This window comes from Epinephelus fuscoguttatus, linkage group LG23 (assembly GCF_011397635.1).
Source record: "Epinephelus fuscoguttatus linkage group LG23, E.fuscoguttatus.final_Chr_v1".
Taxonomy (NCBI): domain Eukaryota; kingdom Metazoa; phylum Chordata; class Actinopteri; order Perciformes; family Serranidae; genus Epinephelus; species Epinephelus fuscoguttatus.
In genome coordinates this window covers 28,196,748-28,219,529 of record NC_064774.1, presented here as the reverse complement: position 1 = coordinate 28,219,529, position 22,782 = coordinate 28,196,748, and the positions used below count along the sequence as shown (strand labels likewise).

Genomic DNA, 22,782 nt, shown 5'->3' with positions numbered 1-22,782 from the left:
TTTATAGGAAAGTGTGTGTGTGTGTGTGTGTGTGTGTGTGTGTGTGTGTGTGTGTGTGTGTGTGTGTTTGGCCTGTTTGATCCATTGTCTTCATTATTTCTTTGTTAATCATCAGGGTGGGCCATATCATGATGTGCTGCACAGCATTCTGGGAGCATACACTTGTTACCGGCCAGACGTTGGCTACGTAAGTCTCACACACACACACACACACACACACACACACACACACAAACAAGTCTGTGTACTGCCCCTTTAAGAAAACAGGCCTCACTAGTGGCCTGGAAAGTGGATAAACATTGAATATTGTGTTATGGCTCTCCATACATGTGTGATACCTGAATTTCTTTTATATGTGGTAAATTCTTATGGTATTGTACAGTAGTAGCTACTCGTATATTACAAAGGTTAAAAATGAGTCATGACACAGCACAGACCTGGATCCCACGTAACACCTACAGAGTCTATTATTATCTGAAATAACTAAAGTTGTAACAGAAGTAACAGTCTGTGTGACTGGCAGCTTCTGGTATTTGGTTTCCACTGAGTGTCATGTCATCATTATTTTTCCTCCTCTCACTGAGGGCACAGAGGTTACGTTTAGACTGCTGGCAAATCAAATTTATTTCTCAGATCAGATCTTTCAGACAGACTGTCCGCACTGTGGCAAGCGCCTTTAACATTTAATCAGTAGGACTGACTTGTAGCAATATATTATATTTCAAATTTCAGATATGTCAAAACATCATTTTGACTTGTTAAAAGGCTCATTTAAGGTATTTGTCAAACAAATTTGACGTGGTACAAATGTATTTTCACATGCAGAAATTATATTTTGAGTCAAAACTGATTAACAGATATATTTGATTTAATTATAGATAACAGTAATTCATTTTCCATTCGTTAGAATAACAATAACACATACTCACATATGAAACAATTGAATTTCCACATGTGGAAAAAGGGTTGTGACGAGTGGAAATTTAACTGCCCATTTCAGATATCAACTGTTGCATGTCGGATATGTCTGACATATCATCAAACCATTTTGGATATGAGTTTGATATCATCAAAGTGCCACAAAGCTATTGGTTGACTATGAATTAACATAATAATTTAGGATACATATGTACGTACATCATTGAAGAGATCTACAATGTCACTTTGACTAGTGGAAATTCTCATTTTTAAATCTAAAATTCGTAGTTATAGAAGGAATTGTAGATATCTCAAATATAATTGTTACAGTAGTACAAATAAATAAATAAAAACAAATAAATAGTACAAATAAAATTCCCACAATTGTAATTCAGATCTGAAATGTAATTCTGGATATCTGAAAATAAATTCTTACTAGTTACATTTTCAAGCTGACAAATCAACACGTTAATGTTGACTAGTCAGAATTTAATTTTAGAAATGCAGAATTTCATTTATGATATCTGTGATGTAAGTACAATAGTAGATTTTTACAATGAACATTGCCACTAGTAAGAGCTGAATTGTGAATATTAAAAATGGTCATTCTGACTATTGAGACTGGAGTTGTCGGTATCATTAATAGAATTGCAACTAGTCAAAATAACATTATGGATATGTCGACTTGGCATTATAACACGTCAAAATTGAATTATAGATATCTGTAATTGAGTCTGATAAGAAGTCAATGGCAAAAGTTGACAAGTAGTGATTAAGTCATAGATATCTACAGTGATCATTTGACATTTCCACCAGTAAGAATTCAATTATTGATAATACAGAATTAATATTTTTGAATAGTGAGAAATGAATTGTAGGTATCTTTAATTAGACATGATACTAGTCAGAATTAAATTATGGATATGTTGGATTGGAATTCTAACTAGTCAAAAGCAATTGCTGATATGTACAATTACTATTACCACTACTGATCAAATGTTAGGTCTTGCAAGTGATGCTGCTGTGGTGACTTTGTAGGCCTCAGCAACTACGTAGTTATGCTAGTGACGCGGCTTTTCAAGTGTGGTTTGGATCCGATTAGCAAAATTTGCATTCCATGAAATTGGAATGGATTAGGGCTCTGATTAAGGCCTGGTTTGTCATCTATTTAGAGTTTAAAAAAAAATCATTGTTATTTATTGGTATTATTTCATAAATAATAATAATAAAGTTGTGTTTTGTTAACGTGCTCCTAGATATACCAGTTTTACTGTTAACATTTGCGAAACCTTCTGATAGTAACATCACAGTTACTATGCTGCATTCAGAGTCATTTCCAGTCAACTGTCTTAAAGGGATAGTTCACCCTAAAATCAAAAACACATATTTTTCTTCTTACCTGTAGTGCTATTTATAAGTCTAGCTTGTTTTAGTGTGAGTTGCAGAGTGTTGGAGATATAGGCTGTAGAGATGTCTGCCTTCTCTCCAATATAATGGAACTAGATGGCACTCAGCTTGTGGTGCTCAAAGCACCAAAAAATAACATACAAAATACAGTAGTCTGGTATTCATTTTTATTTGGTATTTACAGTAACAAATCATATGTCCCTGACTGAACCAGAGAAATGTGTAAAATTAGGTCAGTGACAGATATATAATGGTGGCTGTGGTTAATTCTCGTAATGTCCACATCACTGCTGCAGCACACATAAAGCTCAACACATCATCACTGTGTCCAGTGTGAAACTTTGTAATTAGCCGGTGGCTTTAAACAACTGATGAATGTTCTTTGATGCTGTGCTCCTACATTGAACTCATGTTTGCACCTCTGTAATTTTTCAAAGCCACATTATTCTGGTAGATGCCGTGGTTCGCCTTACTGCTCCTCACTGCAGTCCCACGCTGTCTATACTGTGGTAGAAATGACTGTGACTTCCTGTACTGACCCCAACCCATAAGCTGCTACACACAAACACACACACAATCTATGCATTCACCTCTCTGCAGGTTTTTGGGTTTTGCTCTTTGCATTAGTCTGCATCAGCATTTCATTTCTCTTTCCATCTGAAATATCCAGATTGCAGCTCAACTTTTTGTGATTTGTAAATTACAGTTTTGAATTAGGTTAAATAAGAGTGCTTTCAGTTAGTTAAAGTGTAAATGAAGTCATGGTGCAAAATTAACCTTCACCAGGTGTGAACTTGCCATTAGGGTTTTTTCTCTACCCTCGATTTTAGAAACGGAAGTCAAAGTCCACGCTTCATTTTAACACTTTTATTTTTTGTACAACAAGCCCCCAGTAAGACCACACTTTTTTTTCTGTCTTGTGTTTGTTTTTCTAAACTGTGTATGTGTGTGTGTGTTTAGGTGCAGGGAATGTCGTTCATCGCAGCAGTGCTGATCCTGAACCTTGACACAGCTGACGCCTTTATAGCTTTTGCCAACCTGCTCAACAAGCCCTGTCAGATGGCCTTCTTCAGAGTCGACCACAGCCTTGTCAGTACACACACACACACACACACACACACACACACACACACACACACACACAGACACTTTAAGATTTTCAACATCAAAACTACAATACAAATGAGACTATCATTCCTCATTATTGATTAATCTGTTGATTATTTTATTGATCAATTCGATTCGATTTGATCTGATTGTGGAAGACTAATGAAACAAGCAAGTATTCATATATTCGTAAGGTGTCTTCCTCATGGTGGGATCACACCACTAGACCGCTAGTTGGCAGTGGGTTTTATATGCCCCATGACCAGAACAGGTCATTTCCATATCCTTCTTCAAACACAACAAACATGGCAACTTAGACTGAGCAGGTGGTGTTAGAGTTGGAGCCAAAAAATGTCGAACAACCGCCACTTCTACTGAAAGTACTGCAGTGCAAGTGATGTGGAGGTGTAGCTTTGTGCAGCAGGTTTTAATTGAAACCTCCACACTCAGCTCTCAGACAAAGAAACCACTTGTCCACTTTCACAGATGACTCAGCGCACTGCTCATTGAACTCAGTCAGGTTGCTTCTGTGTGAGTGTGTTCCTTTATAAGACCACCTTCTGCTCTCTTCACAGATGTTGACTTACTTTGCGGCATTTGAAGTGTTCTTTGAAGAAAATCTACCAAAGCTCTTTGCACATTTCCAGAAAAATAACTTGACCCCAGATATTTATTTAATCGACTGGTGAGTTTCTTACATCTCTGCCTCATCCTTCTGCTAATAAACCTACAGACTAATGTCATGCTTGAGGTTTTTGAGGTGGAACTATAAAAGCAACTAACTTTGAAATGCCTAATAGTGTTGCATTGATAATATACAGTTGCAAGTGTATCTCAAATGTTAAGATATTCATGTGCTTGTTTTTGTTTTCATCTGTTTTAAGTGACTGACTGTGTTGTGCACTTTGCCTCTCCGTCCCTCCAGGATCTTCACTCTGTACAGCAAGTCTCTGCCGTTGGACCTGGCGTGTCGGGTGTGGGATGTGTTCTGCAGAGACAATGAGGAGTTCCTGTTCCGCACGGCACTGGGCCTGCTGCGTCTCTACCAGGACGTCCTGACCAGCATGGACTTCATCCACATGGCTCAGTTCCTCACCCGCCTGCCTGACCTCATCCCCGCCGAGCAGCTCTTCCAGCACATCGCTGCTGTCCACATGACCAGCCGCAACAGGAAGTGGGCGCAGGTACAGTAGGCTGCTACAGCTTTTGCATTTTAGGATTCTCGGATGGTGCTGTTAATTAAATTTTACCTTCCTTCATCTCCTCAGGTCTTGCAGGCGTTACAGAAAGATCAGGAGCGAGGCAGCCCAGTGCTGAAGCGCTAGAGGAAAAACCATCACCAGACTCGACCAGTTCCCCTCCAGCCCTCGGGAAACTGGACTCTCAGCCGGCCCGGATGGACCTGAGAAAACTTCAATGGGACTTATCTGGTTGTAGCTGCTGTGATAAACCTCATCCCCAGAGCCGTCTCACTGCTCTAACTGGAACCAGGAACCAGGACCCTGGAGGGGAGGGGAGGGTCTGTCAGCAACGCGGGTAGGGTGTGAAAAGGAATACGAGGCCTTATTTATCTCTCACCTGTGCTCAGAGGCCCAGCAGTGGACTGCAAAGTGTAGCTGGCAGAGGCTGAAGAATGTATCACACACACACTCCCACGTACACCAGGCTGATTCAGGTCTCCACAGAGCAGAGGGCATCACAGAGATACTACTTACTACTACGCCCACTTAGATTTGAATTCTCTGCTGCTCTTTCCAGCAACACTTATTTGTGTCTTTTCTTTAAATGTGGCTTTTTATGACAAAAACAAAAGTCAAAGTGTGACTCCCTAATCTCTAAAAGATTTGGTCATGGAAAGAAATACTGTAGTCCCTGAAGTGGCATCACCAGAGTCAGATCTGTGGGTGTGAAATATGTTAAGTGGAGCCTCAGCTTGTGTCTTTCCATCTCTTTGTCTCTGCACCTTTTTTTCCCTCAAAACTTTAGTCATTCCTTCAGTTTGATTTTGTCCTGTGTGCTTTACATTTGTGTATTTTCCAGGTAGTCACTGAACCATTCCATGAAGTCAACTCTCAATTTTGAGTTAAAATCATTGATATGCATGTAACCTTCATGCTGAAGACATATTAGGTGTCTCTGAGAGCACCACATTGTTACATTTGTTTTAACCCTCTAAAAACAGGTCATAAGCTGCCTGTAAAACACGTTTTACAGTGTATTTATGTCAGTGAAACTGGAGTTGATATCGAAGAATGTTGCTGTTAGACACACACAACATGCAGTGTCACATATGGATGTCCCCTACCCTTAAAGGAACGGTTCACCCCCAAATCGAAAGCACACATTTTCCCTCTTTCCTGTAGTGCTGTTTGTGAGTCTAGATTGTTTTGGTGTGAGTTGCTGAGTGTAGCAGATATGGGCTGTAGAGATGTCTGCCTTCTCCGAAATATGATGTAACTAGATAACACTGGTGCTCAAAATGCAAAAAAATATAAATTTAAAAACTCAACATCAATGTCTCTTTCCAGAAAGCATGACCTGGGTACTCTTTTCTCTCTTTTCTTTTCTTTCTACCAAACTACACCTGTCAACCGTATCACTGTGCAGAAGGAAACATGCATCTACTGCTAGCTCACCTAGCACAACTGAGCTAGCTAACGTCACAGCTCAGCTGAGGAGAATGGCAATAATGTTTAAGGCCTATTAATACTCCCTTTGTGTACGAAAATAGATCCATTCATTTCACGTCGTAAACGTTACTGCCCACATACTTCCATGCATCCTTAATGTTGGCTTAGATACTTTCACTAGATGGCACTAAAGGGCGGAGTCCAAAGTTTCAGACAACAACAAAGAGGGTGATGGTGGAGGAGGTCGTAATGATGTACCTTGTAATGGAAAGTGAAAAAAGTTTTACTGTATTACTCTTTTGTTCCATTCTGCCATTTTTAAAATGCCTTTGTCTTGCCCCATGGTCATACCTCGCTTGAACTATGTGATACCACCCCCACAGTTTCCAGTGGTACTGCTTCGTCTTGTTTGTATTATACACTTTCAAGAAACATGCACAGATACCGACGAATTGAACGCAGAGTATGGAGAGAATGCGCAATCCATGTCTGTATACATACTAACATTATGTTGCACTGTCACAAGCATGAGCCTACTGTCTATGAGTAGATGCACACTTCCTTCTGCGCAGCAATACTATTGGTGGGTGTAGTTTGGTAAAAAGAAAAGAGTTCCGACATGCTACTGCTCACAACTAGGTCTGTGAATTATCTTAATTGACTGGCTCATGATTTCTGTTGAGTTTTTCAAATGTGTTTTTGGCACTTTGAGCACCACAAACCAGGTGTCATCTAGCTCCTTTGTGTTGGAAAGAAGGCAGACATCACTACGGCCGACATCTCTGACACTCAGCAACTCACACCAAAACGATCTAGATTGATAAATAGTGCTACAGGTAAAAGGAAAAATGTGTATTTTTGATTTTGGGGTGGACTGTCCCTTTACTGTTTGAGGTACATTTCAGCTTGTTAGTGTTTGGATTCCCGATGTCTTGGTGTGAGTGTAATGTCTTTAAATTTTGTATTTATTAAATATTTATCAAAAGGACATAAACAGGACTTGTTCTGGTCAAATGAAGGGTTGCTGCTGAGCCTCTCACCACCCACACACATACTTAATTTAACAACACTGAGTGCACTGTATGCTAATGAAAGGCAGCCCTACACAGAGTACTCAACATATGCACACAAGTGTGTGTGTGTGTGGTTAAAAGCAAGTGTATACGGTACTGTAGGCGCTGTAATCTAAGGGCCCTGACACAGCATCTTAACCACCAGCTGTCAGTAACTGTGCACCTTTGTTGAGTAGGTGTGGCCGATAGTGACCTGTAGCTTGTGTGACATATCTGTCCTTTAACAGAATCTGTCTGTCTAGTTGTTCAGCTTTGCAGATAACTGATTTCACCCATCAGTGCAGTTTGTCATCATGTTCGTCTGCTTTTAACTAAGGCTAAAGAGACTGTTTCACAGGTTCACAAAGGCATTTGAATAGGCGGCCAGTTTGTTTTGAACTGCACATTCTTATTTCCTGTCACATAGACCATGTGTTTATCAGTGGTCACCTGGCCCCGCACATGAAACTATGTCATCAGTTAAGCTTTGTGCCCGCAATCATTGTGTAAAGGCCCTGACGCTGTTGTTCACACTGTGGTTGATGTGTCACTTCATCCTGACCAGCAGTGGGTGGGGACAATATTTGCATCATTGTTGGTTGAGGTTTTATTACCAGCGTTGTTTTGAGTTCACAGTTAAGGCTGGAGGTTTATAGACCTTCATTTATTTTCTTGGATAATCAGACAAGAAAGCGAAGTACCATCTTACTAATGATCCCATACTGGAATGTTAGATATCTTTTTTTTTTGTGAATTGCCCATTTTGCATAGACCTGTTAATCAAATGAAACAAAAGTTGAGAAGTGCACATATCTCATGGGCTGTTAGTAAAGAATTATTAGATGTTTGCAGCCAACAACCTTGAATCTGAAGAAGCTGCTGGTGGCATTTCTAACACAGTAACGGTGTTATTGGTGGGGAAGCTGTTTCATCTGATGTGCTGTGCATCTGATTTAATGTACGAGAGTTTAGCTACTTTTGTACACTGTACTATTGGTGATACCAATTTTTTTCTTAAAGTGAAACGTCCGTGTTTTTCAAATTAGACCCTGTTTTCCCATGTTTTTATGTCTAAATAACAAATGGAGACAACAATTTTTTTAATTAGTCCAGTATAAAGCAAGTCCGCTGCAGCCACAATGGCAAAACAGGCTGCATTGTAATCCCTATGGGCAATTGTGTACTGTCAGTTCGCATCCTTGCTTGTTTTTGCCACTGACAGGCTCCGATTGTTATTATGAATGTCTGACACATTACAGAAAGGATCCATACAGAGACATGAGACGTCTTTCCTTACCTTCCTCTTGTCTGTTTGTTATTGTTACCAAGTCTCGCTCAAGGAGAAGTCTCTTTCAAAAATCTTCTTTTTGATTTCTCTGTCGGGATCCTTTCTGTAATGTTGTCAGACACTCATGATAACAATCTGAGCCTGTCAGTGGCAAAAACAAGCACTTTTAATGGATGTATACTGACCATAGGGATTACAATGCAGCCTGTTTTGCGTCTCTCTTAATACTAGTCAAATTTCAAAAATAGTTGCCTCTAGCAGTCACTTAGACACAAAAATGTGGGAAAATAGGTTCCAGGTTAAAAAATACTGAATTTTCCCTTTAAATGCCCGGACCACAGCTGAGGTATGACACACTTTAAAAACAGGAAGCGCCTTTCATTTATAAATCATCCTCTAAGGTTGGCTCATGCCCGCTAACTGGTACACTATTTGTGTTTCAGTGTGTGCAACAGCTCAGCACCATGCAGCACGCTTTCTGATCACTCATCTCGATGCACTCCCCCCCACCCCCAATTCCCCCAGTGTGGTGACACACCGCAGGACTGCAATAAAGCTTTTTGCACATATATGTACGCCTTTGAGTTGTGCCTCGCATCATCACTTCATGTGATCGCTCGCAGGTTTAAACGGGTTTTCCATCATTGACTTTTTTTTGTGCTCAAGTAGTGATGATGCAAGTTGAAGTGTGTGTGTCTGTTTGTTTCATGTGTACTTGTTGTTAAGTGGCATTTGTAAAATGTCAGTTACTAGTTAGTTGTTACATTAAAGGCTGGCCTGTGTATGAAATGACCCTTCCAGCTCTATCGACACTACCTGCCGCCTGCCCCTCTATCACAAAACACACACTGGCAACACTGTATGATCCACAATGGCCAGAAACAAAATTCAAACTTTATTTGAATAAAAAAGTGTAATATGCTGTCATTTCTTGGGTTTTGTTTGTTTTGGATTGTCTGATATTTTTGTCCCCTCAAGAGACCTGTTGTACTGTAGAGGACGTACATGGAGACAGCAGAGGGTTACCATACAACTTTATCTCACTTGAACTGTATATAAACAATGGTTTTATTAAAATAAAGAGCTGTACATATTCAGTCAGGAGCGCCTCAGTGTGTCTTTGTTCACATTTAATGGTAAAGGACATGTAACTGATTTTGAGCACATGCTGACGTTTCTTTTTGTCAACTTCAGGTAGCAGGGGGACATATTAAAGTGAAAACATGGAGTCCATGATAATGGACTGTGCGTGGTGTAGTTTTTTAAAAGGTTGAGGTAGATTACAGGAAATGCAGCTGTGGTTAGCCCAGAGATGTAGCTCAAAGTAAAGAAGGTGACACACAGCAAAACCAATATTACTACAGCCCCAAACAACACTTAAGTCATTATGAAATGATGAAACACTAATGGGATGAATACATTTTTATATCATAAAAACACTACTGAAAAGAAATTTGAAGCGACAGTTTACCCCAAAGTCAAAAACGTGTTCTTCCTCTTACTTGTTGACCTAATTATCAATCTAGATTGTTTTGGTGTGAGGTTGCTGAGTGTTGGAGATATCGGCCGTGAAGTGCCCAAAAAAATACATTTGAAAAACTCAACAGCAATGTCTCCCTCCAGAAATCATGACCCAATTACTCAAGATAATCCATAGACCTTGTTGTGAGCAGTTTCATGTAGGAACTATTTTCTGTCTACCAAACTACACTCACCAACCGTATCACTGTGCTGAACAAAGCATATCTATCTAGCTCACCAAACACCACTGAGCTAGCTAACCTTACGGCTAGCTATCACAGCGCAAAAGGAAGAGTGCATCTACTCATGTATGAGAGGCTCATGCTGTGACAGTGTGAGATGTAAACATTAATGGCGTCCTCCTCGGCTGAGCTGTAACGTAAGCTAGCTCAGTGGTGCTGGGTGAGCTAGCAGTAGATGCACACTTCCTTCTGTGCAGTGATACCGTTGGCGGGTGTAGTTTGGTAGAAACGAAAGAGTTCCTACATGAAACTGCTCATTACAAGGTCTTTAGATTATCTTGAGTAACCGGGTCATGATTTCTGGAAAGAGACATTGTTGTTGAGTTTTTCAAATGCAGCTTTTGGCGCTTTTAGCACCACAAGCTGAGTGCCATCTAGTTCTATTTTATTTGAGAGAGGGCAGACATCTCTACAGCCGATAGCGCCAACACTCAGCAACTCACACTTAAACTATACTGGAAAGAGATAAAATATGTGTTTGTGATTTTAGGGTGAGGCACGGACGATTCTTGTCGCCTTTGCGCTGAAATTGTACTAAATTTATGCTCTTGTGTCAATTTTGCCAGTGTTGGTGGTACGTTTTGTGGTTGGCTTTGGGTGGTGATGGCACGTGGCTGTGAGTCACTCATCCAGATGAAGAAATCAACTCATTAGTCTGTGAACTCTCCTTCTGCCGACTTCTAGCCAGCTAGCTGCTAGCTAGCCAGGAAGAGGTTTTCAAATCAGTAAACATCGAGAAAAGATGAAGAAGTTGGGCACTAGCTGAACTAGCATCCTCTCATCATTGTACAGGTGTTGGAAAATAAATTGGATGATCTCTGTGCCGCATCAGTTTCCAGCGGGACATCAGGGACTAGTTTAGGACTCTGGCGAAAGGAGAGGAGGCATGTGCTTCACGGTGAATAAGGACTGGTGTGTCAGTGGGAATGTGAGATGCTGTACTGTTCCTGCTGTGGATCACTGTTATACGCCGTTCTACGGCGGGTGCAGTGTGGCAGTGTGTGTTCAGGAGGAGGGACCATGTGGCCGTCCTTTTGAGGTCAGGATGTGTGGACAGTTAAATCTTTCCACAGCCAGAAACCGTGGATTACCAGAACCATCCAGAAACATGGATAATTATAAAGCAACAGCCAACAATATAAGCAGACGCAAAGACAGACTAAATTACAGTGCACAAGTTTAACGAGCAGAAGGGATCACATTTTGCTACCTTTTATAATTCCATGTGACAAATAAATGATTGATTGCACTGTCCCTTTAAATGTCTTTTTATTTGTATTTTCATTATACAAAAACATATTAATCTTGGCATGTGTACACTTATTGATTCACGTAGTGTTTCCTTTTATCATTTTCATAATGACTTAAGAGTTCTTTGGGGCTGTAGAAATATTAAAGCAATTGGTTTTGCCGTATGTCACCGTCTTAACTTTGAGCTACATCTCTGGGCTAACCACAACTGCATTTCCTGCAATCTACCTCAACCTTTTTAAAAACCGAGTGGAAAGTTTCTGTGACAGGCATTTTCTAGTCGCTGTAAAACCACAGCTGCCCTCCCTCCTCCACACCAGTGACACCTTTCTTTTTTTTTAGTACATTTTTGTTCTTGATAAACGTAACATCGCTCCACCTTTTGCTTAGAAGCCCCTTACTGCAGTTGAAGTGCAGTTGAGATATTCGCACCCAGGGGAATATCAAGTCATCATGAGGGCCAGTCACATCCTCCTGCTCTGCATCCTGGGATACGCAATGCTTTCCTCAGTGATCTGCCAGCGTAAGATAATCTTAGATTTTATAATTCCAACACGTTTTGAGTTACTTTTAAGAACAACCTGATAATACAGTGTTTTCTTTTTGTTTTTCTTAAGATGGAAATGGTCCTGACGACTGCTGCTTCTCATTCTATCCAAGAAGACTGAACAAAAATCTCATCAGCTCATATGGCATGACTGATTTCCGATGCACAAAGAGTGGAATCATGTAAGTTAACTTCACCCACAATATGTTTCATACAGTGACCTCAATATGCATGATGAGTATTACTCCTACCTTATAAATTAATTACAATTCTTGGACATTTAAATAAATAAAGTGCACATTTCACATCCTGCACACTACATACTCTAAATTTTCATTTAATCTTTAGATATACAGTATATTGCCTAAAAATTATTTTAATTTATAAAAAAAATGTCTGATAATGAATCATAAAGACAAATCCGTCTTGTTTTGTTATTCCTTGTCTCATAATGACACTGAGCTTTCTCTCTTTCAGTCTGATTTCAAAAAAGGGTCGTCGCATCTGTGTGGATCCGAATGTCTCCTGGGTTCAGGGCATCATGAGATGGGTGGATGAAAAGACCCTTTGAATCAGCTGCCCGCTCGTCCTTCTTTAAACTTACTGCAGCTTCTGTTGCTTTATCAGATCACATACTATCAACATGCATGTTACAATGTGGTCATGATTTTGGTTTTAATGAGAAATCTGTTGAGAGTAAATCAAGATTTTGCCTGCAAACGGAGTCATTTTGAGCCAGTATTGGCACATTGACCAGCTTATCCCGTTTTTCTTTTTTGATGCTTTGTAATCCCCACAATATCATATTGTCTCTTCTTAATTCCTTCTAAGCTGGAAAGACCAACTGCCAAATGAATAAATGTAAAAGTACTGAACAATTTACTCTTCGTGTTTGTTTAATTATACACTTGTCCACACACACATTTTACATTCTTCCGATTGTATCTTGTATCACTCCTCCCGAGTGCTACTTGGAATAAATGAATTAAAACTGTACTAACTGGGATCTCCAAAAATAAACTGAAAACAGTCAGATGGCAAATCAGTCACATAAATGAAACGTACAATAAGATGCTAACATGTTACAATATATCCTCATACATATCCAGTGGCCAGAGAGGACAGTTATATGACATTCAAAGGTTCAGTGTGTAGGATTTAGCAGCATCTAGTGGCGAGTTTGCAGATTGCGACCAACTGAATACCCCTTCTTTCACATCTCCCTTTTAAAGCATGTAAGAGAAACTACAGTGGGCTTCAGGTAATGTAAAAATGCAAAAGGCTCACTTTAGAGCCAGTTAAGGAATCAGATAGGTTATTGATATACTTTGGTTTCTTATTTTATAGTTGATATAACTAATTATCTGGTGTGCATAGACTAATACAGTACAGTATTAATTATAAACATATTTGTTTGTTTTGTACCTGTAAAGTCACCACTATGTTAGTTTTGCACCAAAAATAAAAATAATACAATAAGATAAAATTAAATTAAATTAATTAAATTAAAATAAAGTGTGCCGTAGGGTGTATGTGTAGCTGTATCAGGGTGGCCATGGCCATGTGTTACAAATACCATATTAGTCGATCAGAACTTTTGATGTAGTTCAGTATTTAAATATTTGTAACTTCATGTGTTGGTCATCTCAAAATGGCTATAATCAGCTATGTTTGTTCTTTTTATTTTGTCAAAGTGTGGCCTTAACATGTAAAAGTGGCCTACAATGCAGCGTGCTCTTTGAGACCTGGTGTTTTACAGTGTGTTTGTCATGCTGAGGTATCAGGGTTTTCATTTCCAGTGTTGGTACAGAGGAAGCTCTGATAAGGAAACACTTGACGAGTTTGTATTCAGCCTTCACCTGAAACAAATCACCTCTCATCCAGTCGACATCACCTCTTTTAAAACCAGCAACATCAACCCAACATCCCAAGGTAAGTCTTTCTGTCTCTGTCTTGCAAATGTGCTGCCAATTCATCAGTTTGTCGTCTTCATCGAACCTCATATAATCATCTAATCTACACTGAATATACAGGGAAGTAAGACTGTTACGCAACAAGGCAGATACACAACTAAAAGACCTACACAATCACAGCCCGCAGAGATAGACCTCCTTCAAAATAATATCTGTTTATGATGTAAAACAAGTTCATGAAAAACCTTCCAGTTAGCATTTTATTATTTTTATGTGCGCTTTGGGCCTTTTCTCTACGGCGCCAACTTAGTGCCAGAAGTTTTTAACTTTCTCTTTAGATAACCTGTGCGCACATTTTTTAAACATTTTTTAATAATTTGTGTGTGTTAGTTTGTGGCAGCAAAATATGTATCCTGTGGGCAGAGATAATAATTTGTGTGATAACGTAATGCATTTTAATATAAAAGAAAAATCTGTTGAGATATTAGAGGCTCCTTATATTTCAAATTATATGTGTGTATTAAATATAATGTAACAATATATTTTGATTATAATTCATACATGTATGATGAAATACGTATTACCATTTGTAGTGCTGGTTACACATTATAGCAGGTGCAGTAATATCAGTGCTGTAATACCTGTAGTAGGAAACGGCAGTATTAGTGCTATAGTATAGTAGCATAAGTTGAAACAGTAATGTTAGTGTTCAGTGTAGAAAAAGTGTTGAATGTTTCTGCAAACACAGAGAGGTAACATATGCATGGTATTATGCTGTGGATACATTGACACTTTACACTTCAACAACTTTGTGGTTCATGTGTTGTTAAGGCACAAAACCCAATTGGTTATGGTTAGAGAAAGATGATGTTTTGGCTTAAAATACCCCACCTGGGAAAAAATCCCATCACCATACGCAGTCATGTCTCTGTAAAAACAACTGCCTTTCATGCCGTTATCTCAGCATGAAAAAGAAGTGATGTCTCGGAACAAACCCCCCATGCCACTTCCATGCCACTATGCTGGCAGCAATGTCTCTTTCAGCAGTGACTGCCTTTTGTGTCACTATCTGGACAGAAAAAGCTGCAGCGTCTCGGTAAACAACAGTAGCCTTGCATGTCACTCTCCTGGCAGGAAAATCAGTGATGTCACATTTTAAAAAAATACATTAAAAAATGTATGCCCATAAAGGTGCTGGAAATACAGCAATGACTCAAAAATTCACAACTGGATTTGTTGTTTGTTGGTCTCTAACAGCAGTCTGCAGCTTAGCAGGCGTCTCGCCAAGTTGTCACGCCATCCACCATCCTCTACACTTCCTGATAAAAGTCAGCGCATATACTACATCACTTTAGAAGCACTGATGTTGTACGTATGAAATGCACAAACGTCTCTTGTCTCTTCTCTTTTTGTGCTATCTTACATCAACTAGCTGGATGTGAGAATACACTTGAATGCATATCTCACAGAAAGCAGAGCCATGCTCAATGTAAAATACACACCACAGGAAATGTTTTCTCTCTGTTTTGTGACATATGTTCACACATATAATAACAAGTGAGTAGGTTTGATTAATCCCATCACCAACCAAATGGCACCACCACGCAGACAGAGATGACTCTTTTATAATATCTTTAATACTAAAAAAACAGGTTATCGTTGCTCTCCAGCCCTTGGCGCTGCACAGAGAGCAGCACGCACACTCTGTCAGCAGCTGGTGTGTTCTCAGCACTAACTAAGTGACACTGTATTGCAGCTATAACCATGCACTGGCTTCTCCAGGCCACTGGGGCTCTCCTGAACATTTTATGGATTGGCCTTTTTTTAACACCACAACCGTTCTCAGGTAAGCTGTGTCGCAAATTACCGCAGTGTCGTATTTGAGGTTATTAGTGTTGCGTCAGCCATCCTGAGGTTTGTGTTGATTTGCAGAGTTTGAGCAGACAGAAAGCACCGATGAGGAGGAGATGTTTTGTTTTCCTCCTCCACCAGTCGAAATCCCCTCAAATAAAACCAACAACACCAAAACAACATTTCCAGGTAAGGATTTGCCCTCTCCAGCAGACGTGCAGTCAGTCCATGGTTAATCTAAGTTTGTCATATCATAGTATTTTCCACACACAGCTCACCCTGCTACTGCACCAGGAAGTGAACCTACCATAATGTAAGTGACTTATATTCTACATTACACTGTAATGCTCACAATAATGAAATGTTTCTTGCTCTCCCATGGACTATGAAAAATGAAAAGTGGTGCAAGGAAGAAGAGGAAATTAGGTTTTTTTGTTGCTACATTGTTTCTGGTATGACATGCAACAGAGGTCACTGGCTGGAATAAGAAAAGCAAAGTTAAGTTTGCAAAACGTACAGTATGTGTACTGAAACATACTGAAAGCATTCTTGATGATACGGCTGTTTGTGTGCATCAGTGCTTGATATTTCAAAATGATTTGTACAATTTATTTATGTATTTCCACATTAGGGACTCAGATAACCTGGGACTGACAGGTAGTTATCCTGAGGTGGAGCAGACGACTCGAGGTAGTTATCCTGAGGTGGAGCAGACGACTCGAGGTAGTTATCCTGAGCTGGAGCAGACGACTCGAGGTAGTTATCCTGAGCTGGAGCTGACAACTCGAGGTAGTTATCCTGAGGTGGAGCAGACGACTCGAGGTAGTTATCCTGAGCTGGAGCAGACGACTCGAGGTAGTTATCCTGAGCTGGAGCAGACGACTCGAGGTAGTTATCCTGAGCTGGAGCTGACAACTCGAGGTAGTTATCCTGAGGTGGAGCAGACGACTCGAGGTAGTTATCCTGAGGTGGAGCCGACAACTCAAGGTAGTTATCCTGAGGTGGAGCCAACTCCAGTTAGCTGCTGCTTTGAAATCTTCAGTGGACGAGTACCTCTAAAAGACATAAAGGGATACAGAAAGTCACCCCCCACGTGTCCTGTTGAAGCCATTGTGTGAGTAAAAGTTTAGAATTTAGCTTATCAGCATAAATGGAATGATACATTCTGTATATTTCTGTTTATTCCCATAATGCCTAAAGCTGGTTATACTCTGCACAGTTTGCATCCATTTTTAGAAATGTTGTTATGTGATTCCAGCTCCCACTGTCTGAGTAAATTGGTGTAAAGCTAAAGCTCACAACTTATGTGCTCACACTGTGCAGTCCAAGCTTCAAGCCATGACCTCAGCGCTCGAACTGTACGTGTAATACAGACAATAAAACGGCCTGTCTGCCCCTGCGGACCAATCTGGCTATTGACATTGTCAATAAAGATTCATTCGAAAGCTCTGGGGCTGCAGGAAGGTAGAAGTTTGTTTGAAAGTGGAGATGAGTCGTCAGACTCCAAAATCGTCACAGAATAGGCTCAAATCGTACAGTGTCTGCCCGGATGTAATTTCACTCAGACATCTGTCTGTCTATCTGTCTTATTAATAAATAAATAAATAAATAAATAAATACAAGTCATAAAGCACATCACTGACTTATGGTTATGTCTAACACTCATTGTTAACAAACACCTTTATGATTCCTTCTCTCAACAGAATATTCACAACTACCACCCTCTGTGTTGATCCAGATGCTGCATGGGTGAAGAGACTTTTGATAACCCTCGATGAAAATGGAAAAGGAGTGAATCCTGATGATTGTAAGTTAATATTTGTTTCCCTGTAATAAATTTTCAAAGGAAACTGCTCCAAGAAACCACAACTGTTTCAAAAGTTGAATACTGCTGAATGGAAGCAGGTTGAGACTTTGTATGGTTTGGGATTATTGAAAATATTGTTGTGTTGTGGATTCTAGGTTTGGTGAGTGTTTTGCGAGTCAAAAATAGCTTCAAAGTCAGTAACAATTAGTGTGGAAGGTGGGAAAAACATCAATAAATAAAGAGGGCTGCTACTGCATCTACTTATTATTAATTAATATTATTATTATTAGCATTATTTTGGATTGATGTATATTTCCTTTTTCCCCTCTACATGACATTATATAACAGCTCATTCTACTCCTGCACCAGGAAGTGAATCTGCAACAATGTAAGTGACTTTGTACTATATATACTGAACAATAATTAAAATGCAAACTTTCTTTTTTGTGGTTGCTCCCATTTCTCAAAGGTTGAGTTTAGCATGAAATACTTTTTAATGCTCTCAATGGATCTGTATTTCTCTTAAATTTTGGTTGCATTACTACACAGGTGTGCTTTGGGTCACTCTAAAATGTGCAGTTTTAACTGCTGACAGCAGCAGGAGATATATATATATATACATGTATGTATATATATATATATCTCCTGCTGCTGTCAGCCGTCAATTGATTTCGAACTGTAGTGCCCTCTTCCACCCTGTTCACCTGCAGCCAGTGTATCCAGAGTCCAGGACAAGCTCAACAAAGGCTCATTCCCCTACTCATCCAGATCATCAGCACTTCTCCATCTTCCTCACATCTCATCTTCACCACCTCTACCATCACCACTGTGTAGACCTCTTGGGGGTTCCCTATTGGACGATGGATTCATCATGCTCCCTAAATCATACCATCTCAATGGGGTCTAATCGCCCAAGATTTTCCATATTTTTCATTCTTGCGTGCACATGTTAATAAATATAGCCTGGAAATCCAGACCCAAATCTAGAAAGATTCAGGGTCTGGCCATGAGTAATGCAAATGGCCCAACTCGAGGGGCAGCACCAAGCATGCATTTGAAAATATCACTGCACGCAATTTGATAACACTCCGACCAAACAGAACAATACACGGGGTGACGTATCCAGAGCGCTACCGGCGGAGCTAACTGGTAGATTAGACTCTTGCCGCATCCGGTTGGCAAAACAGCAAAAACATCCTTCTTGCAAAGGAAAGATTTGAGCGCCGTCTTCTGTTCCTCTTTTAGAGAAAAAGCCAAGTCTAACTCGTTCATTGTAGCGGCCAAAGCTGTTTCACACAACTGTTGTTCATCCGTAGTCACCGTGCAATGTTTACTGACTGATTCCGGACTTCATCATCGCAGCACTATCGTCATCTGTTTAGCTCGCCTTTGGCCCGCCTATATCAGATACACCGATGTGATTGGTGCAGCTCGGCTCCAACGGCATGGGTAATGAGCATCATTACTGATTGCCAGAGTGACTCGCTGAGCTATAGAGTAGTGATGGGATTTCTCGTTCACTTGTGAGAGCCGGTTCTTTGGCTCTCGTTCACTTTGAAGAGCCGGTTCAAAGATGCAGTTCGTTCGTTTGGTTTTTTTTGTTTTTTTTGGGGGGGGGGGGGGGGGTTGCTGTGTGTGTGTGTGTGGAGGGCGGGTGTTAGTGGGTTCAACAACAAATCTCATTGCTGATTTATCACATCTCATGATCTGGATATTGTAACGTGGACCCAGAATAGACCCTGCACATATAAAGTTTGGTGTAGCCATAGCAACGCCCTTTATAAACAACAAGCCTGCCAATACAAGCATGTGCTGATAGTAGGTTAGCTTCCTACCTTTTGTTTCTAACCGAGGGGGGTCATCAGCACAACGTGAATTAGGAACTGGCTCGTTCACTCTAAAGAGCCGGTTCACTCGTTCTCTTCAAATAGCCGGTTCAAAGACTCGGCTCGTTCGCGAACGCCACATCACTACTATAGAGACCAAGCATATAGCTGCCGCGTGCTTCAGTAAAACTCTGTAGTCCGTGTTCTTCCTTTTAAAATGTTTACTGAAAACTTTGTTCTTCGTATACAAAATGAAAACAGTACCTAAACATCTTACAAAAACATAAGAACCAAACACAGGCAAAATACGTCATGCCCGTTAGCCACTCAGAAGCTAGAGCTGACTACACGATTACACAGCTTATTGGTCCTTATTAAGCATGCTACACTGAGACTATGCTTATCCTCAGCAAATTAAATACATGAAAATATATTTATGAATATTTTACAAATGGCTCTAACAGTATATTATGTCATCAAAATACCACTGAAAATGTCATAGTATAGTATGTCATCAACATGTCATTAAAAACGTCATAGTTTTACAGTTGTGTCAACCAGTTGTTGCATCAGCTGTTCAGGTGCCTTGTCTCAGATGATTTTGCAGGTGAAGACGTGTGATGTGGAGCTCCTGAGCTGATGTGGTTACATTTGGTCTGCAGTTGTGTGGTCAATTGGATGTACTGCCAAATTTGCAGAAACAACATGGAGACAGCTTTTAGTAGTGAAATAAACATTAAATTCACGGGCAACAGCTCTGGTGAACATTCCTGCAGTCAGCATGCCAGTGGCACATTACCTTAAAACTGGGGACATCTATAGGATTGTCTTGTGTGATCGCACTGCACATGTTAGAGTGACATTTTATTGTGAAAATCCCAAGGCACAGCTGTGTAGTAATGATGCTGTTTAATCAGCATCACACCTGCCGGTGGATGGATTGTCTTTGCAAAGGAGAAGCGCTCACTAACATTGATTTTATCAAGTGTGCAACCAAAATTCGAGAGAAATATATCTACTGAGTGCGTGAAAAAAGTCTGGGAATGACAGGAGGAGTAATAAACATATGTGCATTTGTGAGTAGAATACTATGCCAGGAGATGAATTGTCAGAAATCGTGTCAGTCTGACATCCTCATCTGAGGATGTACTTGAAATTTCAAAATTATTTTTACAAACAATTCATGTATTTTCACTGTTAGGGACTGGGTTGAACTGGGATTGACGACCCAAGGTAATCCTCCTGAACTGGAGCCAATAACTTCAAGAAGTCCCCCTAAACTGGTACTGACCGCTCCACGTTGCCCTCAGAAACTGAAATCGATGGGTCCTGACGACTGCTGCTACTGGTTCTACCCGAGAAGACTGAACAAAAATCTCATCAGCTCATATGTCATGAATGATTTCCGATGCCCAAAGGCTGCAGTCATGTAAGTTAACTTCACCCACAATATATTTAATACAGTGACCTAAGTCAGCACAATGAGTATTACTTAGTGTGACTATTACTTTGTGAATTGATCATAAATCATGGACATTTAAATAGATAAAGTGCACATTTCACACATCCTGCACACTACATACTCTAAATTTTCATTTTCTCATTAGATGTAGAGTATATCTGGGGCGGCAGTAGCTCAGTCTATGGGGACTTGGGTTGGGAACCAGAGAGTTGCCTGTTCAAGTCCCCATCTGGACCAAAATGGAGCGTGGACTGCTAGCTGGAGAGGTGCCAGTTTGCCTCCTGGGCATCGCTGAGATGCCCTTGAGCAAGGCACCGAAACCCCCAACCACTCGGGGCGCCTGTCCATGGCAGCCCCCCCACTCTCACATTTCTCCACTTTGTCCATGTAAAGGTCCTGTTTGTGCATGTGTGTGTTTCGGACCTGTGTGTTAATGACAACGGAGTGAAAAAAAATAAAATTGAATTTCCCCTCAGGGGGATTAATAAAGTATATAAAAAATAAAAATAAAAACAAAATATTGCAGAAATCTTGAATTTTAAAATAATTTATTTCTGATAATAATTCATAAATTTCCTACCTAAAATTTGGTTTTCTTCTAGTTGTGTTATGTTTTTTGTTTTGTTTTGTTTGTTTTTTTTGTCTCAGGTGTTGGACATTATAATGACACAGACATTTCTCTCTTTCAGTCTGATTACAACAAAGGGTCGTCGTATCTGTGTGGATCCGAATGTCTCCTGGGTTAAGAGCATCATGAAAAGTGTGGATCAGGGCTGCCTCTGACCAAATTGGGGCCCTAAGCGAAATTTTATTCGGAGGTCCCCATCCCGAATGTATCATAGGTACAAAATGACCGTACAACAACTTGCCATTTAACTTGACAACCTTTACTGGCAATAACAAATGTACTGTCGATACAGTAGTTTGGCTGTATGAGTCAAATAAAATTAAAAAAATCAAACTGAAATAAATAAATAAACAAATCTGAGTCACAAATAGCCATCAATTACTCATCAAAAGAAAGTAACTTCCACCACCTCAATCCCCCACCCTTGATTAAACACTGAAAATAAAATAAAAGAGGGAGACAGGTTTTTCCTATTTAATCTTATTTTGTTATATGTCTCCCTCTCCCCTCTCTGGAGGCGTCCGATCTCCCTCAGCCCTCCGCCTCTCCCACCTTAATTAAACACTGAAAACAAATAAAATACAGAGACATTCTTTTCTATTTTCATCTTATTTAGCTATATTTCTCCCTCTCCCCTCTCTGGGAGCATCCGACCTCCCGGCCCGCACTTACCCCCGAGGCTCGGGTCTCCCCCTCCGTGGAGCCCGCCCGCCCTCCCGTCCCCGCACATACTCCTGAGGCTCTTTTGGACGACATGTCGACAACTCTTCACCTGCTGCAGCTCTGCAAGTGCCTGCCAGCGCACCCCTCTTATTGTTCAGATGTCGAGTGCTGTCAATCATTGCAGCGACGCATGGGCGGTCAGGTCTCTTCTCTCCTTCCTCGAGCTGATTCTACGCGCGCCTCACGGTAGCGCATATGCGCAAATGCGTCCCCTCGCGCAAAATGTGGCCCCCCATGGAAGATGAGGCCCTACGCACAGCGTGTGTTCTGCGTTTAGGGAGGGGCAGCCCTGATGTGGATGATTGCACCACTTGAACCAGCTGCCTGCCCATCCTTCTTTAAAGACACTGCAGCTTCTATTGCTTTATCAGACCACATACGATAAAAATATATGTTGCAATGTGGTCATGATTTTGGTTTTAATGTGAAAATCTGCTGTGTACAATTCAAGACCTTCAAATGGGGTCAGTTTGAGTCTGCAGTGGGACACAGACCAACCTATCCTGTTTTTTTGTTACTTCTTTTGGATACTTTTCAATACCTATAATATCATACATTATAAACCTCATACATAGTGTGAAGCTTTGACTTGTCTCTTCTCATTTTGTT

The 22,782-nt window shown here is 40.4% G+C and overlaps 3 protein-coding genes across 5 annotated transcripts in view; all 3 read left to right on the top strand.

Moving 5' to 3' along the window:
* tbc1d14 (TBC1 domain family, member 14) overlaps nucleotides 1-9,503 on the top strand; it is a 48,496-nt gene extending 38,993 nt beyond the window's left edge. For all 3 annotated transcript variants that reach the window (XM_049567824.1, XM_049567825.1, XM_049567826.1), the window contains 5 exons: nucleotides 116-187; nucleotides 3,286-3,414; nucleotides 4,008-4,117; nucleotides 4,358-4,616; nucleotides 4,701-9,503. In XM_049567824.1, the coding sequence (XP_049423781.1) occupies nucleotides 116-187; nucleotides 3,286-3,414; nucleotides 4,008-4,117; nucleotides 4,358-4,616; nucleotides 4,701-4,757 (627 nt within the window). In that variant the 3' untranslated portion in view covers nucleotides 4,758-9,503. The remainder of the gene's footprint in view (nucleotides 1-115; nucleotides 188-3,285; nucleotides 3,415-4,007; nucleotides 4,118-4,357; nucleotides 4,617-4,700) is intronic.
* Nucleotides 9,504-11,781: 2,278 nt separating this feature from the next.
* On the top strand, nucleotides 11,782-12,841 carry LOC125883522 (C-C motif chemokine 18-like). Its single transcript, XM_049567839.1, has 3 exons — nucleotides 11,782-11,939; nucleotides 12,034-12,145; nucleotides 12,441-12,841. Exons 1-3 carry the CDS (start codon nucleotides 11,870-11,872, stop codon nucleotides 12,532-12,534), a joined length of 276 nt encoding a protein of 91 aa, XP_049423796.1. The 5' UTR covers nucleotides 11,782-11,869; the 3' UTR covers nucleotides 12,535-12,841.
* A 935-nt stretch (nucleotides 12,842-13,776) lies between these two features.
* LOC125883516 (uncharacterized) lies at nucleotides 13,777-22,179 on the top strand. The gene is made up of 10 exons (XM_049567832.1): nucleotides 13,777-13,895; nucleotides 15,633-15,722; nucleotides 15,809-15,916; nucleotides 16,001-16,040; nucleotides 16,359-16,582; nucleotides 16,715-16,841; nucleotides 17,431-17,534; nucleotides 17,883-17,922; nucleotides 20,562-20,789; nucleotides 21,512-22,179. Exons 2-10 carry the CDS (start codon nucleotides 15,641-15,643, stop codon nucleotides 21,603-21,605), a joined length of 1,047 nt encoding a protein of 348 aa, XP_049423789.1. The 5' UTR covers nucleotides 13,777-13,895; nucleotides 15,633-15,640; the 3' UTR covers nucleotides 21,606-22,179.
* Nucleotides 22,180-22,782: the final 603 nt, after the last annotated feature.

Coding starts and splice junctions, on each gene's coding strand:
- LOC125883516 (XM_049567832.1), top strand. CDS start 15,641: ATGCACTGGCTTCTCCAGGCCACTGGGGCTCTCCTGAACATTTTATGG. Junction 16,041..16,358: donor GGAAGTGAACCTACCATAAT/GTAAGTGACTTA, acceptor TTTCCACATTAG/GGACTCAGATAACCTGGGAC. Junction 17,923..20,561: donor GGAAGTGAATCTGCAACAAT/GTAAGTGACTTT, acceptor TTTCACTGTTAG/GGACTGGGTTGAACTGGGAT.
- LOC125883522 (XM_049567839.1), top strand. CDS start 11,870: ATGAGGGCCAGTCACATCCTCCTGCTCTGCATCCTGGGATACGCAATG. Junction 11,940..12,033: donor TTCCTCAGTGATCTGCCAGC/GTAAGATAATCT, acceptor GTTTTTCTTAAG/ATGGAAATGGTCCTGACGAC. Junction 12,146..12,440: donor TGCACAAAGAGTGGAATCAT/GTAAGTTAACTT, acceptor TCTCTCTTTCAG/TCTGATTTCAAAAAAGGGTC.